This window comes from Lynx rufus, unplaced genomic scaffold (genome assembly GCF_022079265.1).
Source record: "Lynx rufus isolate CCGP_SWC_20201006 ecotype Redwood Valley unplaced genomic scaffold, mLynRuf1.p SCAF_39, whole genome shotgun sequence".
Taxonomy (NCBI): domain Eukaryota; kingdom Metazoa; phylum Chordata; class Mammalia; order Carnivora; family Felidae; genus Lynx; species Lynx rufus.
In genome coordinates, this window is record NW_025814855.1 from 1,114,461 (window position 1) to 1,133,109 (window position 18,649).

Here is an 18,649-nt window from a genome sequence, read left to right on the forward strand (position 1 = left end):
TCACTCCTTAACGCTGGCAGAGCCCAGGTGTTTTCAAATCACCTCACGCAGTGCATAGAACCCCAAGATCAAAGGTGGCTTAAGCAATAGTGTCTTTTTTTTTTTTAATGTTTTATTTAGTTTTGAGACATAAGAGAGACAGAGCATGAGCAGGGGAGGGGCAGAGAAAGAGGGAGACACAGAATCCGAAGCAGGCTCCAGGCTCTGAACTGTCAGGCTCTGAACTGCCTGATGTGGGGCTCGAACTCACAAACCGCGAGATCATGACCTGAGTCGAAGTCGGACGCTTAACCAACTGAGCCACCCAGGCGCCCCAGCAATAATGTCTTCATTATTGCAAAATCCAAAGCAGTATGAGGCAGGGAATTCCCAGGTTGGTGACTTGGAAGATAGGAAAATCCAAGGTGAGTGTCACACAAAACTAACACATTGAAAATGCAGTCCTTCTCGGCAAGTTACTGGCAGAACTCAGATTGGGTCCACTGGGCCCAAACTGGGTCAGGGCCGTGCCCTAACTTCTACAAGAGAAGAGAACGAAGACCCTATAAGGGCTAAGACTAATCATGATTTCCTCCAGCAAAGGGGGGAGCTTCCCTGAGCACACTGTGGTGGTAACTGATGCACACTGTGTGAACCTGCTGAGTGGTAGAGAGGACAAAACTCTCCCACAGAAACCGGCAGTGACATAAATCTGGCAAAAGCCCTGGACAGGTTAGAAAGTGTAACACAGCTCCTTATAGATTCTCACATACTTGGATCTCCCCACTATGAATTTTCAGACATATAGGCTTAAATTTGCCAGATGGCTTCTTCACAACTTCCCTCTTCCAGTGTAATTATCTAAAAGGAAACCACATGTCCCTGTACACCTAAGGCCTTTCTCTAGTATGGAATCTCTGGTGTTGAATGAAGTCAGATTTGGAGCTAAATGATTTCCCACATTCTCTGCACTCAGTAGGCCTCTTGCCAGTGTGAACTCTCCGGTGTTGAATGAGACTGGAGCTTTGGCTAAAGGATTTTCCGCATTCCCCACACTCATAAGGCCTTTCTCCAGTGTGAACTCTCAGGTGTTTGACAAGGTTAGATTTACAGCTAAAGGACTTTCCACATTCACTGCACTCAATAGGCCTTTCTCCAGTGTGAACTCTCCAGTGGTTCTTCAGGTTGGAGCTATGGCTAAAAGATTTTCCACATTCCCCACACTCATAAGGCCTTTCTCCTGTGTGGACTTTCCGATGTGAACTGAAGCTGGAACTTTGCTTAAAGGATTTCCCACATTTAGTGCACTCATAAGGCCTTTCTCCAGTGTGAAGTCTTCTGTGGTGAATGAGGCTGGAGCTTCGGCTAAAGGATTTCCCACATTCGCCGCACTGATGAGGCCTTTCTCCAGTGTGAACTCTCCTGTGGTAGATGAGACTGAAGTTTTGGCTAAAGGACTTCCCACATTCACTGCACTCATAAGGCCTTTCTCCAGTGTGAACTCTCTGATGTTGAATGAGGTTGGACCTTTGACTGAAGGATTTTCCACATTCCCTGCACTCATAAGGTTTCTCTCCAGTGTGAACTTTCCTATGGCTATTGAGGCTGTAGCTTTGGCTAAAGGATTTCCCACATTCACTGCACTCATAGGGCCTTTCTCCGGTGTGAACCCTCCGATGTATAATGAAACTGGAGTAGTAGGTAAAGAATTTCCCACATTCACTGCATTCATAAGGTCTTTCTCCAGTGTGGACTTTCTGGTGCTGGATGAGGTTACATCTTCGGGTACAGGCTTTTCCACATTTGCCACATTCATAAAGCCCTTCTCTAGTGAGGACTCTCTGATCCTCAGCAAGTGTGTCTGTGCAGCTGAAGGCTTTCTTGCATTCTCCACAGTGGTGACGACTTTTTCCATTGTGAAAGATAGCCTCGCACTCATTGTTCAGCTTCTCCCCAGTGTGAGTGACCTGTTGTTGGAGAAATCCCATGCTGGTTAAGAAGTCCTTCCCTGTCTCCTCACAGGTAAGGGGCTTCTCTGACACATGGACTGTACAGCTCTTTATAAACGAGGCTCTGTCCACATAACTTCTGAAGGGAACCTCTCTAGTGTGCTGCCCCTCGTACTGTTGAAGGTTGGCAGCTAAACAGAATTGTTTCCCACATGTATATGGTTTTTCCCCAGGATAAGTTTCCTGGTGCTCAGCCAAGCGCAGACTGTTTCTCAAGATCGGGCCGTGCATCTCAAAGGGCTGGGCCTTCTGGGGAGATGAATCTGCCTCAAGAGTCCTGATCTGTGACACTCCTACAGAAATGCTCTCTTCCAAAGGTACATCCTCATCGTCCACTCCGTGCCCACAACCTGAAAGCACAGAAGTGTTCTGATGAAGTACAAGTTGACATTACTGGGAAGGAGGAAGACCCATCACAAAGGTACATCTGACACACTAAAGAACCAGAATATAGAACTCTTTTCAGGCAAAGGAAGTTGGGATTAGGTTTTGGACACGGCTGCTTTGCACTACTGGAATGCCAAGGTCGCAGAATTGGGAAGGCCTCACTAGGCACAGCATATAAGGAAAGGGTTGGGCCAGGGGTGAGACACGTTCTACAACTTGTTCTACTGTCAATGTCTTTTAGCTGGATTACATCTACTGGGGACATGTGATGCTGTGCAGAGGTCTATGTCCACATGTAGGAAAATATGACTGTAAGAAAGTAACTGGCTTTCAAGAATTATTAAAAGATATGTGCATACTTTAGAATACGACAATGCTGGAAAGCACTGTGGAGAGACGAGTGTGAAGAATGAGAAAAAAGGTCCAGAGAAGTAGGCATTAGTCCAGGACTGAAGAAAGAATAAAAATGACATCAGCAGGGGCGCCTGGGTGGCTCAGTCAGTCTGACTTCAGTTCAGGTCATGATCTCACAGCTCGTGAGTTCGAGCCCCACGTCGGGCTCTATGCTGACAGCTGGGACCCTGGAGTCTGCTTTGGATTCTGTGTCTCCCTCTCTCTCTGCCCCTCCCCCACTCGCACTCTGTCTCTCTCGCTCTCAAAAATAAATAAAACATTTTTAAAAATGACATCAGCGAAGGTCAAGAATGGAGATGGTAAGATGGAAGTGAGTTGTGGCCACCAGCAATGGCACCAAAACACAAGTCAAATATGATAGGTTCCTGGTGTCATCTGAACACAGCTCTGATATCACTCTCCCCCAGCTGTCATTCAACTGAGTCAGGCCCTCTCTGGGCCCATCTCATGGAGACTGGAGCTATGTCCATCCTGGGAAGCACAGAGGACTCCTCCCCTAGCCCCAGCTGAGTAAGAGACCTGGAAGAGCCCATCAAGAGACCTGGAAGATCCAAATCCTAAGGGAAAGACAGGACGGGTCAGTGGCCAATACTGGCCTGGAACAACTCGGCACACAACCGGTCACAGGAAAGATACTACAAAAAGTACCTGCAGGCCCAGCTAGAGGGAAGATGGTGGGACAACAAGCACCAGGAACCTGTCTCTTCACTGGACCACAAAGGCACTGACAGAATCAATCTGATATAACTATATTGGAACTCTAGAGTCTACTGAAGGCTTACAATATGCTAAGTTGCTTTAATTGCTCAATCTCAGCTCTTAGCATTGTATAGGTTATCCACCTCCCAACTCCTCCAGCTCTGAGCCCCAGAGCAGGCAGCCATACACATATTCTGCAGCAGCTTGCTAGAGCCAGGGTGGGCAATAGGGACCCCTTCCTCCAGGCACCACAGATCTGTGCCCAAACTGCTTCTAATGACTGGAGGTGCGACGACAGATGGGCAGCCATTGTTGCAAAGCCTCTCCCTCACTGGCTAAAATGATTTTACAGGGGATTTAAAGGACAGACATCTATCCCCTCTACTCCCCTCCCTTCATCATGTTTCTCTTATTCCCCTTTTGGGAAGCAAATATTCATGGACTAGGATGTTCAAAATCAATCACATATATGGGGGAATACAGAAAATCATCATACATGCCCAGGGAAAGGCAAAGTCTCAGAAAAAAACAGAGAAGACCTTAAGTTTATACCTCAGACTGATCTCCAGCACAGCACCCCACAACCATTAAACAAACAAAAAGCAACCTCCAAATGTCCAGTTTTTAACAATAACAAATCACATGACATACAAAGCAACAGGAAAGTTTAGCACATTCTAAGGGAAAAAAAATTCAAGAGAAATTGTCCTTGAGAAAGACCACATTGTGTACTTATTAGACAAAGACTTTAATTTTTTTTTGATGTTTTTATTATTTACTTTTGACAGAGAGAGAGAGAGAGAGAGAGAGAGAGAGAGCAAGCACACACAAGCAGGGGAAAGGTAGAGAAAGATGGAGACACAGAATCCAAAGCAGGCTCCAGGCTCTGAACTGTCAGCACAGCGCCTGACACAGAGCTTGAGCCCACGAACAACAAGATCATGACCTGAGCCAAAGTCGGATGCTTAACCGACTGAGCCACCCAGGTGCCGCAATTAGACAAAGACTTCAAAACAACTGTCTAAAAGATGCTCAAAGAGCTAAAAAAAAAAAAAAAAAAAAAAAAAAAAAAAAATGTGGACAACGTCAAGAAAATGTTGCATGACCAAAACAGAAATATTAATAGAGATAGGGAACATAAAAAACAATCAAAAAGATATTCTGGGACTTAAAAGTAGAATAACTGAATGAAAGAAGTCACTAGAGGGATACAAAAGCAGCTCTGAGTAGGCAGAAGAAACAATCAGTGAACCTGAAGATAGTGAATCTGAGGAAAAGAAAGAAAAAGCATCGACCAGGAGTGAACAGAACAAAAGAACCTGTGGGATGCCATCACTAGACCAATATATGCAATGCATTAGTCTAGAAGAAAAAGAGAGAAACGAAAGGACACAGAGCTTATTTGAGGAAATAATCCCTGAAAACTTCCCAAATCTGATGGAAGAGACAAATATTAACATCTGAGAGGCTCAGTGAACTCCGACCAGGATAAACTCTAAGGCTCACACTTGGCTCATTATAAACAAAGTGTCAAAAGCCAAAGGCAAAGAGAGAATCTTAAAAGCAGCAATATAGAAGTGATTATCACATACAAGGGATCGCCAATAAGATGATCAAATTTCTAATCAGAATCCACTGAGGCCAGAGGCAGTGGGTTGCTATATTCAAGTGTTGAAATAAAAAAATGGTCAACCAGAATTCTATAACCAGCAAAACATCCTCCAAAAATGACACAGTAATTGAGACCTTGCAGATACATAAAAGCCAAGGGAGTTCTTTACTACTAGATGTGTCCTGCAAGAAATGCTAGAGGTGGTCCTTCAGGCTGAAATGAAAGGACACTAGATGGTAACTCAAAGCCATCTGACCAAATCAAGATCTCTGTTAAATTAAATACAGACAATTACAAGAGCTAATTGTGTCGTAACTTAACATTTAAGAGATTAATCCATACATAATAATTACTGGTCTAAATTTTTGGACATACAACATATAAAGATGTAATTCTGTGACATCAACAACTACCAAGGACAAATCTGTATAGAAGAAGAATTTTAAAAAATATGATTGAAGCTAAGCTGACATAAATTCATACTCTGTGTTATAATTTTAGCACATTAGATATAACCCCATGGTTAACTAAGAGAGAGAGAGAGAGAGAGAGAGAAAGAGAGGGGTCCAGAAAGTACACACACACACAAAACACCCAAATTAAAATATTTCACTACAAAAATATCATCTGAACAGAAAAGAGAGTAATGCAGGAAATGAGGGACAAAAAAGCTATAAGGCATACAGAAAACAAACAGCAGAATGACAGAGGTCCCTCCTCATCAGTAATTACTATAAATCTAAATAGATTACACTCTGCAAACAAAAGACAAAATTGGTAGAATGGATAAGAACATGATCCAACTATATGCTGCTCGTAAGACACCCACTTTACACCCAAAGACATGAATAAAAGTTGAAAGTGAAACCCTGGAAAAACACATTCCATGTGAACAGTAATCCAAAGACAGTAGGGGTGGCTATACCAATACCAGAAATAGAGACTTTACATCGAAAATGGTTATAAGACAAAGAAAGACACTGTATTAATAAAAGATTCAATATGTAAGAAAATATAATAGGGGCTCCTGGGTGGTTCAGTTGGTTAAGCGTCTGACTTCGGCTCAGGTCATGATCTCACGGTCTGTGAGTTCGAGCCACGTGTCAGCACAGAGCTGCTGCCCGCTGAGATGCAGCACAGAGCACGAAGCCTGCTCCACATTCTGTCTCCCTCTCTCTGCCGCTCCCCCACTCACACCTCTGTCTCTTTCTCTCTCTCAAAAGTAAGTAAACATTAAAAAAAATTTTTTAAAGAAAATAAAACACAGATATGTAACAATTATAAACATTTATGTACCTATGACCAAATAAAGATCTCTGCTAAATTACAGACCATCAAAACCTATGAAGCAAAAACTGACACTTGACAAGAGAAATAGACAGTTCTAAAATAATAGTTGGAGACATTAATGCCCACTCTCGATAATACAGAATAAACACACAGAAGTAAGGAGATAGAGGACGTGAACAACACCATAAACCAACTAGATCTAGCAGAATATACAGAATGCACTACCCAAGAGCGATAGAATATACATTCTTCTCAACTGCACAGGGGGCATTTTCCAGGATAAACCATATGCTCAGCTGCAAATTAAGTGTCACTGGATTTAAAAAGACAGAAATCACACAAAGCATCTTTTCAACCACAATGGGATAAAGTTAGAAATCAAAAACTGAAGTAAAACTGGAAAATTCACTAACCTATGGAAATTAAATCATTTTTAAACAACCAATGGGTCAAAGAAGAATCACAAGGGAAATCAGAAAATATGCAGAGACAAATGAAAATGGAAACACAGTATTAGCAAAAATTATGTGAAGCAGCAAAAGCAGCACTAAGAGGGAAATTTATAGCTACAAACACTTATATTAAAAAAGCAGAGGGGCGCCTGGGTGGCGCAGTCAGTTGAGCGTCCGACTTCAGCCAGGTCACGATCTCGCGGTCCATGGGTTCGAGCCCCGCGTCGGGCTCTGGACTGATGGCTCAGAGCCTGGAGCCTGTTTCCGATTCTGTGTCTCCCTCTCTCTCTCTGCCCCTCCCCTGTTCATGCTCTGTCTCTCTCTGTCCCAAAAATAAATAAACGTTGAAAAAAAAAAAATTAAAAAAAAAAAAAAAAAAGCAGAGAGGGGCACCTGGGTGGCTCAGTTGGTTAAGCATCCATCCCACTTTGGCTCAGGTCGTGATCTCACAGCTTGTGGGTTCAAGCCCTGTGTCAGGTTCTGTGCTGACAACTCGGAGCCTGGAGCCTGCTTCTGACTCTGTCTCTCTCTCTCTCCTTCTCTCTCTGCCCCTCCCCCACTAGCTCACACGCTCTCTCTCTCTCTCTCAAAAAAATACACTTAAAAAAAAAAAGATCTCAAATCAACAGCCTAACTTTACAACTTAAAGATCTACAAAAAGAGCAAAGAAACCCAATGCTAGCAGAAAAAAAATAATAAAGATTAGGGCTGAGATAAATAGAGATAAGAAACACACGAAAGAAAAAAAATTGACAAAACTGAAAGCTGGTTCTTTCAAAATGCTATCAAAATTGACAAATGGGGCACGTGGCTGGCTCAGGTGGAGCAAGTGACTCTTGACCTCAGGGTTGTGAGTTTGAGCTCCATGCTCAGTTTAGAGATTACTTAAAAATAAAATCTAAGGGGCGCCTGGGTGGGTCAGTTGGTTAAGCATCTGACTCTTGATTTTGGCTCAGGTCCTGATCTCACAGTTCATGAGATCAAGCCCCGCATTGGGCTCTGTACTGATAACAAGAAACCTGCTTGGGATTTTTTCTCTCCCTCGCTCTCCACCCCTCCCCCACTCTCTCTCTCAAAATAAATAAATAAACTTAAAAAAATAACTAATAAATAAAATCTTTAAAAGTTGACAAACTTTACCCTAGAATGGCAAAAAAGAAAGAAAAAAAAAAAGGAAGACTGAAAATAGTAAAATAAAAAATTATCATGGGGACATTATTACCAGTTCAACAGGAATAAAATAGATTATAAAAGAGTACTAGTAAGGAGACTGAATCACTAAGCAAAAACCTCCTGACAAAGAAAAGTCCTGGACTTGATGGCTTCACTGGTGAGTTCTACCAACCACACTTAATGAAGAAATAACACCTATCTTTATCAAAAACAGACAAAGTCACTACAAGGAAACTACAGACCAATATAATTGATTCATCAATGCAAAAAAAATCATTAACAAAATACTAGCAAACTGAATTCAGCAGCACAGTAAAGGATTATACACCACAACCTACTGGGACTTATTTCTAGAATGCAAGGATGGTTCAACATACGAAAATTAATCATTAAAATACATCCTATTACAGAATGAGGAAAAAATTATATGATCATCTCAACTGATGCACAAAAAGCATCTATCAAAATTTTAACACCCTTTGACGATGCAAACAGTCTGCAAACTAAGAACAGAAGAAAACTACCTTACCATAATAAAAGAAAAAGATTAAAACCCATGGCTAATATGGTGAACGCTTTTCCTCCAAGATCAGGAAGAAGAAAATTATACAAAATGGTATTGGAAGTTCTAGACAGAAGGGGAAAAAAAAGAGGAAAGTCATCCAAAAGGAAAGGAAGAAGTAAAATTATCTTTGCTTATGAGTACATGACACACAGAAAACTAGGCCTAAAGGTTTAAAAAATGTTCAGAATAAATGAATTTAACAAAACAACAGGACACAAATAGAACATAAAAAAATCCAGCTGTATTTCTATACACTAACAATAAACAATCTAAAAAGGATACTAAGAAAACAATTCCACTTATAATAGTATCAAAAGAATAACATACTTAGAAATTAAACCAAGGAAGTAAAAAATTTGAACACAATAAAGTACAAAACACTGGTAAAAGAAATTAAAGAAAGTATTAATAAATGGGAATACATCCATATTTATGGATTAAAGACTTAATACTGTTAAGATGTCAAATACTACTCAAAACCATCTACAGAGTCAATGCAATCCCTATCAAAATTCCAATTTTTTTTGTAGTAATGGAAAAATTCACATGGAGCGATGCCTGGGTGGCTCAGTTAAGTTTCTGACTCTTGATTTCAGCTCAGGTCATGATCTCACGGTTTGTGACTTTGAGGCCGGCACGGGACTCTGTGCTGACAGCACGGAGCTTACTTGGGATTCTCTCTCCCCCTCTCTCTGCCCCTCCCCCACTCACACCCTAACTCTCTCTCAAATAAATAAATAAAAACTTTTCAAAATAAACAAAAAAGAAAAAAAAATCTCAAGGACACCAAACAGCCAAAACAATCTTAAAAAAGACTAAAGCTGGCAGAGTCATACTTCTTAATTAAAATTTTACTGCATAGCTACAGTAGTCAAAACAGTGTGATACTGGCATAAAGACAAATACAGTCCAATGGAATAAACACTCCAGAAATAAACTCTTGCACATATGGTCAACCGATTTTCCACAAGGAGGCCAAGGCCATTCTAGACCATTCAGTGGGGAAGATCCATGAGGCTACCATCAAAACTACTGATCCTGAATCCTTCCCTGTGAGGGTTTAAAGCAGCAGGTATTGGGGCAATAAAGGAAGAGAAATGGGTATGCACTCAGTCCAGCTCCAGTAACCAAAGCACCCAGCCAGGGAACCGGGAAGGCCCAGTACCCATCGTTCAGATGCGAGACCAAGCTGCTGCGCTTGGAAGGGAGAAAGGCAGGGCCCCGCCTACGGCACAGGGGTGGGTGTGAGGGCCTTACCTAGTGAGGATGTGAGCGCAAAGTTCTCCAGCATCACATCGTGGTACAGGCATCTCTGATCCTCATCCAGGAGATCCCACTCCTCCCAGGAGAAATATAGGGCCACGTCCTCAAAAGTAACACTTCCCTGCCAAGACAGAGACAGATGAACCACAAACAGCCTCACTCCTGAAGACCCGTAATCTCCATCCCAACACATTTATCCCATGTTCACCCTCCTCCCAAGATCCACAATGAGACGAGATACCAGACTCCGGGATCGCTGCTGTCTGCTTCTCCCTTATACTCCCACTAATCGCTGTGTTCACTCTGCGCCCCACTCTGCAGCCAGCTGGAGTGTGTTAAGACCTAGATTAGACGCCGGACCTTCCATCTCCTCCAGATAGATGTCTAACTTCGCAGGCAGTCATTCCAAGCTTGACTGGCGGCCGGCCACGCTTGGCTCTCACCAGAAAGAAAGGAGGAGCCTAATTCCCCGAGCCTCACCTCCAAGCAGTTCCACATCATGACACCTGTTTCGTAAAGAGCTTCCGCATCTCTTTCCTTGGATGGCCCCGTATGGGAATCTCACCATATAAACCCCGGCCTAGGCGCCACCCTGAGCTAGAATTCTTCAGGGTCCCCAGCCCAAGGGCTGGGGGAATGGCAGGTGAAGAGTCACAGGACACCACAGATCTGGACCAAATGTGCGGCAGGGCCAGTGAGGGACTGATACACCTGCACTTACCTGTGGAGGCTCCCAAAGCACTTCTGCAACCACGGAAACCTGTGGGAAGAGGCGAGTCTTTGAGGGACGGAACCCTGGCGATTTTCCAGGGGGGCGCTTCCTATCCCGGGCTGACTGGTCGGCTTCTGGGCCGGCTCTCGCCGGCTGTGTGTCCTCGGAAAAAGACCTCCCTCTGCCTCAGTGCCCTCCTCGCCCCCCTACAACCCGTTCTACTGAGCAGACGTTGGAGAACATCTCGAACCCACGTCTCTCTTTTCCTCGCGATTCTCCATTGCTCTCAGGGCTCTAGGAAAGGAGCTTCAACCCCACAGCCCGCCACTCAACCCAAACCGTCTCCTGCGGCAGCAGGATGGACCCCAGGTTTCCGGGTGTTTCCGTTCAAACCCCCTGCAGCCCTTCCCCGGCAGCCCGCTCCCGCACCCCGTCACGCCGGCGCTCAGACACGGGGCCCCCGCCCGCGAGCGCCTCCCCCGCCCGGACACGGGGACCCGGGCCGCAGGGACGCGAGCAGGAGCCCCGCGCTCGGGCCTGGAGGGTCTGGGTTGGGGGGGCGGGGGAGGGTACGGGGACCGCGCGTTTACCTCAGCCGGGTCCCTGCGCGCGGCCGCCGCCATCGGACTCTGGGCGAAGTGAAGAGATGACAGCTGAGCGACCCGGACGGTCACGGGCTCCGCAGTCCAGGCCGGGCTCGCAGGCAGCGAAGTCCCCGACCCCAGACCAGCCTCCGTACAGCGGGGACGAAGCCTCCTCTCGTGCCTCCTGTGTCGGTCGCCTGGGTCCCAAGCCGGTGTTCCGCACCTTCCGACCGAGCCCGGAGACCCCAGAACCGCTAAAACGACCGCCACGGAAAAGGCGGAAGCCCCGCCTCAAGGCGCTACGCCCTGCCGGAAGTGTCCCTTTTCTGGACTTTCATTGGGTTATTGCCCCTGCCGTTCAAAGCAGAGTTTTCAGGGTAATGTAGTCCCAACGGCAGGGGTTGCCGAACCCCAGAAAGTCTCGGAGAAGGGGTCGAGCAGCGTCGCGAGGCCTCTGGGAAGTGACACCCCCCATATACTTCTAAGGTCGAGGAGCGACTTCATTTCTTCTTAACAGTGGCAGGCCAATTCCTGGGAGTGTGAACTGCACTTTAAGGTCAGGGCTACCGATCCCTGAAGTGTTTCCACGTTATTTCAGACTCTATGAAGGCGACTCTAGTGATCATCGCTGGTAGCTGGAAGCGAGTAAACATTATCTTACTGCTCTTTACATGCCTGCAGCCTGAGGTGGGAAGGTCATTTTTCTGAGCTTCACTGGCTTGGGTCAGGGACAAAAAACAAAAAGACACACAGGACCAGGACAGAGAAAATAGAGGAAGGGTACTGGGCAGCTCTGAAGCCGGTTATCCTAGTGGGCTCTGGGCCTCTGGTCCGTGGTCCCTTCTTCCTGTTAGTGCTTGTGCCCAACTCAATGAGAAACACTTTTATCTACAAAACATAAAACTTTTATACATGCACATTTCCCCCAATACACATTTACATTATTAATGCATAAAATAAAAAATTAACTATTGTTTATTAAGGAGCACTACTGTATGTACATTTATAAAATAAAAGTGGAAAGTCTATGATAATTCCACCTCCTGGAGAAACGCAATGTTTGCAGGATGGTATCCTTTTAGAATTTTGTTTGCACATGGATACACCCCTCTGTGTGCCTTTGCATTCCTATGTATTCCTACAAGTTGTCATACTTTGTGCATAAACCTGAGGCTTGCTTTGCTTAGTTAACAAGTTGTTCTTATTCACCATTATATCATTGATTCTAGAAGAATGCTTTGTACCTGATAATCACCTAATGATATAGATATAGATATAGATATAGATATAGATATAGATATAGATATAGATATAGATAGATATAATTGATCCACTTGCAGAAGTCAGAACAGAAGAGTTTAACTGGATTAGGAAAAAATTTTCTGGTGCAAAAGTCAAAGAAGAACAGAGAGACATGGGTGTCACTGCTAATGAGCACAAAGGGGCTGAATGCTGGGAAACATAAAGCTGTCGGCACAGAGGTGTCCATCAGCCACTGCTTTGGATTCACAATTAAAGTCAAAATGGAAGAAAGACAATAAAAGCCACTCAGAAGGCGGGTCATTCTGAGAGAAACCCCTCTGGACACTCTGTAAATAGAACACAGGTTTACATCCAGCATCACCCAGGAAATATTTCAATCCAAAAGCTGCCATTGTCTGTGAGATCCTTCTGGAGAAAAGAGGCAGTCTTTGGCTCTTGGTCTTGTTGGCTAAGACTAGTTGGTTGACAGTCTGAGCTGTGGTCTCAACTTGTATCCAGTGAGCAAAGTGAAGTTATAAAGGCAAAGGAGGGCAGAACTTCCCAGCATCCCAGCTCCAGTCTGAGGAAGATAATTCCCATCTCCAAGTTGGCATGTCCAGCACCTTCATATCCAGTAGATACTGATTTTAATTTGAGACAGAAATGAATGGATAAAGATAAAACAATAACAACAACAACAACAAACATGTTTCTGCTCAGCTGTATCTACTGTTTTACTATGTAACACACACATTTCCCCTCTTTCAGTAATACATTTTCTTACTTTAAATGGATTTTAAGAATATGTACTTATGGGTGTGGTGGTTAAGGTTTATAGTAGAATCAGTTTAAATGTCCCTATAAAGGAGGCCGTTTGAATAAATGAACCATTCATACAATATATTTCCTTAGAGCCGTAAATCAAATGAAGATTATTTCCACCATGTCTGAAGTTACCTGCAGCACATATTTGTAAGGGAAAAAGGGCAGGTGGGTTAGAGGGTTTTTAGTATTCTACAATTGTTTTGATGACTGTGAAGGAATAAGAATATAAATAAGTATATACACATTATTTATACAACTGCATTAAAACTTAAAGAATGAATTAGAAACATAAGAATGATGATATAGAGGGGCAGAGATGAAATAGTATGAAGGGACATAAATCAAAACTAGACATAACTGAATTTAGTTATAGGTTTGACTTTTGGACGAATACAAATACTTTTACATATTATATCAAAATGAAATTGAAACAATCAAATTCAATGACAAATGTGAGACAAGATACATAAAGCAGACCGTGTAATAAATTTATAATCCATCTGAACAAAATATTAATACTTCAAGTACATTAAAAAGTACATTTTAGGGGCACCTGGGTGGCTCAGTCGGTTAAGCGTCCGACTTCGGCTCAGGTCATGATCTCACGGTCCGTGAGTTCGAGCCCCGCGTCGGGCTCTGTGCTGACAGCTCGGAGCCGGGAGCCTGCTTCAGATTCTATGTCTCCCTCTCTCTCTGACCCTCCCCTGTTCATGCTCTGTCTCTCTCTGTCTCAAAAATAAATAAAAAAAAACATTCAAAAATAAATAAAAAAAACATTTAAAAAAATTAAAAAAAAAAGTACACTTTAAAAAATGTTTATTGGGGCGCCTGGGTGGCTCAGTCCATTAAGCAACCAGCTTTGGCTCAGGTCATGATCTCACAGTTTGTGAGTTCAAGCCCCGCCTCGGGCTCTGTGCTGACAGCTCAGAGCCTGGAGCCTGCTTCAGACTCTGTGTCTCCCTTCTCTCTGCCCCTCCCCCGCTCATGCTCTGTCTTTCTCTCTCAAAAATAAATAAACATTAAAAACAATTTTTTTAAGTTTATTTATTTACTTTGGTGGGGGGGGGGTGCAGAGAGAGAGGGGGACAAAGGATCCAAAGCAGGCTCTGAGCTGACAACAGCATGCCCTATGCGGGGCTTGAACTCATGAACGATGAGATCATGACCTGAGCCGAAGTCAGACACTCAATTGATTGAGCCATCCAGGTGCCCCTCATAATCATACTTTAATAAAATATTGATATTCATATTTATATTAATAAGTAAGCATATTATTTAAGAAAGAACTGATGCTTTGATCAAAGAGGGAAAATAAATTAAAAGGAAAGTAATTTAGGTAAAAATTATGTGATTTTAAATTTGTTTGGGGGGCGCCTGGATGGCGCAGTCGGTTAAGCGTCCGACTTCAGCCAGGTCACGATCTCGCCGTCCGTGAGTTCGAGCCCCGCGTCGGGCTCTGTGCTGATGGCTCGGAGCCTGGAGCCTGTTTCCGATTCTGTGTCTCCCTCTCTCTCTGCCCCTCCCCCGTTCATGCTCTGTCTCTCTCTGTCCCAAAAATAAATAAACGTTGAAAAAAAAATTTAAAAAAAAATAAATAAAAAAAAAATAAATTTGTTTGGAAGAGTAAACATTAAGTGGCCCGATATTTGATTCAAACCATGTTTGGATATTCTATCTCTTTTCATTAAACAGATCTACAGATGAGTAGAGTAATCTTTCCTGAGTAATTAGCATCCCAGTTACTTAAGCTATGTTCTCCAAATGCAGTTCCTCACTAAAAGATTAGTGTCTATTTAAAAATTGCCAATTCCAGATTTAGGGCAGGAACTGTTTGAGATGGAACGTCTGTTCAACCAGGACATAAGGAAATTCTCTCATATGACCAGAGTCACGTTAAGGTGAGGATGACACGGGATTCAACTTGAAAAGAATCCCCCTCCACACAAATTAAGCAAATCCCACACATTAAGCATTGAAGAAAAGTACCTCGACAAGATTTAAACACAGCAAGTATTTTAAATATCCACCTACTTCCAATGATAGAAAGCCACAGTGGTTAAGCTTTGAGAAAGTTAAGGAATTGACTAGTTATTCGGTGAGCCGGAAAAAAAGGGAGGGGAAATACGAATCATTTCTCCTATCCTTTCAGTACGAATTGTCCCAGGGTAATCAAAGAGAGGATGAGGAAAAATTCTTTGTGGAGAATTCTAAATGAAAATGATTAAGGAGTGCACCTACTGTGATGAGCACCGGGTGTTATAGGAAGTGTTGAATCACTGTATCGTACACCTGAAACTAATATTACATTGTATAATAACTGACTGGAGTTTGAATAAAAACTTAAAAAAAATAAATGAAAATGCAGAAGTAGTAATAGGATATTAACATTTTCCTTCTTCTAATATGGTAATAGATCTGCGGAATGATCACCAGATAGCAGCTGAAGCCAATGGATGCCAGGCTGGCGGGAAATTGATATTGACAGTTGCTTATACACATGGACATGTGAATCAATCCTTACGTCACAGAAGGGGTTACAGCTTGTCATAATGGCACCCAGTTGTGGACAATGAGGACACTGCACCGCCCTGCAAGTATCCTTGAGGAAAAGCTGAACCTGAATTTGATTATCCTCTAGAGCTAATTATGCATTTATTGGCAATTTAAGAAAATATGTTAGACAAAATCAAATTGGCACAATTAGCTAGAATGATGCAAATGATTCTAAACAGATGATCCATATTCTTCATAAAAATGAAAAAGTAAGGAAAATAAAAGAGGGAGAGATATTAATTAAGAGAGGCCTAAAAGACAAAACAGGTAAATGCCTTTCAGGGACAAAGTTGAAATCCTGATTCGAATGGTCTAAATCTTTAAAACATATTTCTTTTGACAAAATTGGGAAAGTGTGAAATGTGACTGTGTATTTGATGTTATTGTTATTTTTGCAGGTGTTAAAATCATATACATATTCTGCTCAGGAATGAATTCCATGTTTTAAAGATATATTAATAATTATTTATTATTGTGTATAATGACATGCCTGGGATTTTCCATAATCCATCAGAGGAACATGGGTGAGATATAGATTAAATGGGAAGGCTATGAGTCAATATTTCATTTTCGAGCCTCATAATTCTTTTATGGGGTTTATTACGCTCTTCTCTTCTTGAGTATAAGAGACATTTTGCACCATAAAACGGCTATATAAAGCAGCTTTCATAAATTTTTCCTGCCAACAATAATTTCATGAATTTTTCCCACTCATGTTTCATTCTAAGACAGTACATTTTAATTCATTGTTTTTCTTGTTCCAGTATTTTATTCTTAAAATATTTGTAAGTGTTTTATTAAATTTTGGAGTCACAGATTCAAGTGAGTTCCCTATTCAGAAATACAGAGACATGGGCACTGTGCCATCTGGAGACAGTAACTCCCGCCTAATCTACAGGCCCTTCTAAGCTCAGCCAGTTATTCAGATATGTTTTTTAGATAACCACATCTTCCAAAATAAGAGAAGAATCTATCTTGTTACAAAAAACGTCCCAATATTGAAATGTGGAAAGTCTACCTTAATGAAACTCTGGGGGCGCCTGGGTGGCTCAGTCAGTTAAGCACCGACTCTTGATTTCGGCTCAGGTCATGACCTCACGGTTTGGGAGATCGAGCCCTGCGTCAGGCTTTGCGCTCAGAGCACAGAACCTGCTTGGGATTCTCTCTCTCTCCCTTTCTCTCTGCCCCTCCCCCTCTGACACTTTCTCTCTCTCTCAAAATAAATAAACATTAAAAAAAGAAAAAAAGAAAACTCTCTGTGTGGCACACAAAACTGCTCTGCTTTGGAGGAGATCTAAGGATGGCCAGTGTGTTACGTCAAATAAAAGCATCTTTAGTCAATGATAAAAATGCATACATACAAAAGAAAATAAGAAAATAGTAAATTTAACAATATTTAAGGAGAGATCCTCTTGAAGAACATTTCTTTCTCTCAGAAATGCACAGATAGTTCAGTACTGAATGTTGGAATATAGTGATATTCTCAAGTGGACTGGGGACAGACCAGCATGCCAGCTACCAGTAAGCCGACTTGCTAATTTCTTACTGTGATATTTCCATGTTGAAATGAGAGTAACTGCGAGATGATGTTACTATAAATGAAAACTTTAAGTGTTCATGTCAAGATTTGAGATGATTGTGTAATCCAGAAAAAGTATAGAAGTATAGAAAACATTATTAGATTTAATAGCATAGCTTATGATACACATACTCGCTAGAAAAAATCAGAAATCAACAGATTTCATGTCTACAGGAATATTATCTTTTTTTTAAGTTTATTTATTTTGAGAGAGACAGAGACAGCACAAGTAGGGGAGGGGCATAGGGAGAGAGAGAGAGAGAGACAGAGAGAGACAGAGAGAGAGAGAGAGAATCCCAAGCAGGCTCCGTGCTGCCAGGGCAGAGCCCAATGTGGGGCTTGAACTCACAAACTGCGAGATCATGACCTGAGCTGAAACCAATATTTGGATTCTTAACTGACTGAGCCACCCAGGCATCTCAGGAATATTATCTTTAAAACAAGAATGGAGGTTATTGTGAATATGAGTAATTACAACTTTGCAAAGTAGCACTAAAATTAAAGAATTGTGTGGAATGATGAGACAAAAGTAAAAATTCTTAATATATTAAGATCAAACTGCAGTGCCTGGGTGGCTCAGTTGGTTGGGCATGTGACTCTTGATTTCGGCTCAGGCCATGATCTCATGGTTCATGAGATCGAGTCCAACGTCAGCTCTGTCCTGACACAGTGGAGCCTTCTTGGGATTCCCTCTCTCTCTCTCTGCGCCACTCTCCTGCTCATGCTCTCTCTCTCTCTCAAAATAAATAAATATACATAAAAAACCAACCAGGGGTGCCTGGGTGGCTCAGTCGGTTAAGTGTCTGACTTCGGCTCAGGTCATGATCTTGTGGTCCGAGGGCTGGAGAGCCCCGTGTGGGGTTCTGTGCTGACAGCTCAGAGCCTGGAGCCTGCTTCAGATTATGTGTCTCTCTCTCTGCTCCTCCCCTGCTCGCGCTCTCCCTCTCTCTCAAAAGTAAATAAACATTTAAAAAAATATATCAAACTAAAATAGCAGAGACTGTAGATTGAGAGAGAAAACTGAAAACTGTAAACAATCTGATTCATAAAGCATGTATCTTATTTATACAATACCCATTAAACAGTAATCTAAATTCTAATAATTTCATGGCATTTGGGCAATAAAAATGAGTACGTTTAAATCATGCAATGCAGAGAATTTTCTCTCACAAAGATAAATTGTATTAGCAGCACCTTTCAGTGATATAGAAATCTATAGTTAGTTCAACAAAACATAGCAGGATATTTATAAACCCTCATGCACACACATGAACAAACACACATAAGGTCAACTAAAATTTAATTATTTGT

The 18,649-nt window shown here is 42.4% G+C and overlaps 1 protein-coding gene across 1 annotated transcript; it reads right to left on the reverse strand.

Moving 5' to 3' along the window:
* Positions 1 to 259: 259 nt before the first annotated feature.
* On the reverse strand, positions 260 to 11,398 carry LOC124522785 (zinc finger protein 211-like). Its single transcript, XM_047094408.1, has 4 exons — positions 11,146 to 11,398; positions 10,565 to 10,603; positions 9,838 to 9,964; positions 260 to 2,338 (listed from the first exon to the last, which is right to left on the reverse strand). Exons 1-4 carry the CDS (start codon positions 11,176 to 11,178, stop codon positions 870 to 872), a joined length of 1,668 nt encoding a protein of 555 aa, XP_046950364.1. The 5' UTR covers positions 11,179 to 11,398; the 3' UTR covers positions 260 to 869.
* Between the last annotated feature and the right edge of the window lie 7,251 nt (positions 11,399 to 18,649).

Excerpts from the sequence above, each read along its gene's own strand:
- LOC124522785 (XM_047094408.1), bottom strand. The coding sequence starts at position 11,178 with ATGGCGGCGGCCGCGCGCAGGGACCCGGCTGAG. Across the intron at positions 10,604-11,145 it reads CGCGCAGGGACCCGGCTGAG|GTTTCCGTGGTTGCAGAAGT; the intron begins GTAAACGCGCGG and ends CTCTTCCCACAG. Across the intron at positions 2,339-9,837 it reads TGCGCTCACATCCTCACTAG|GTTGTGGGCACGGAGTGGAC; the intron begins GTAAGGCCCTCA and ends CTGTGCTTTCAG.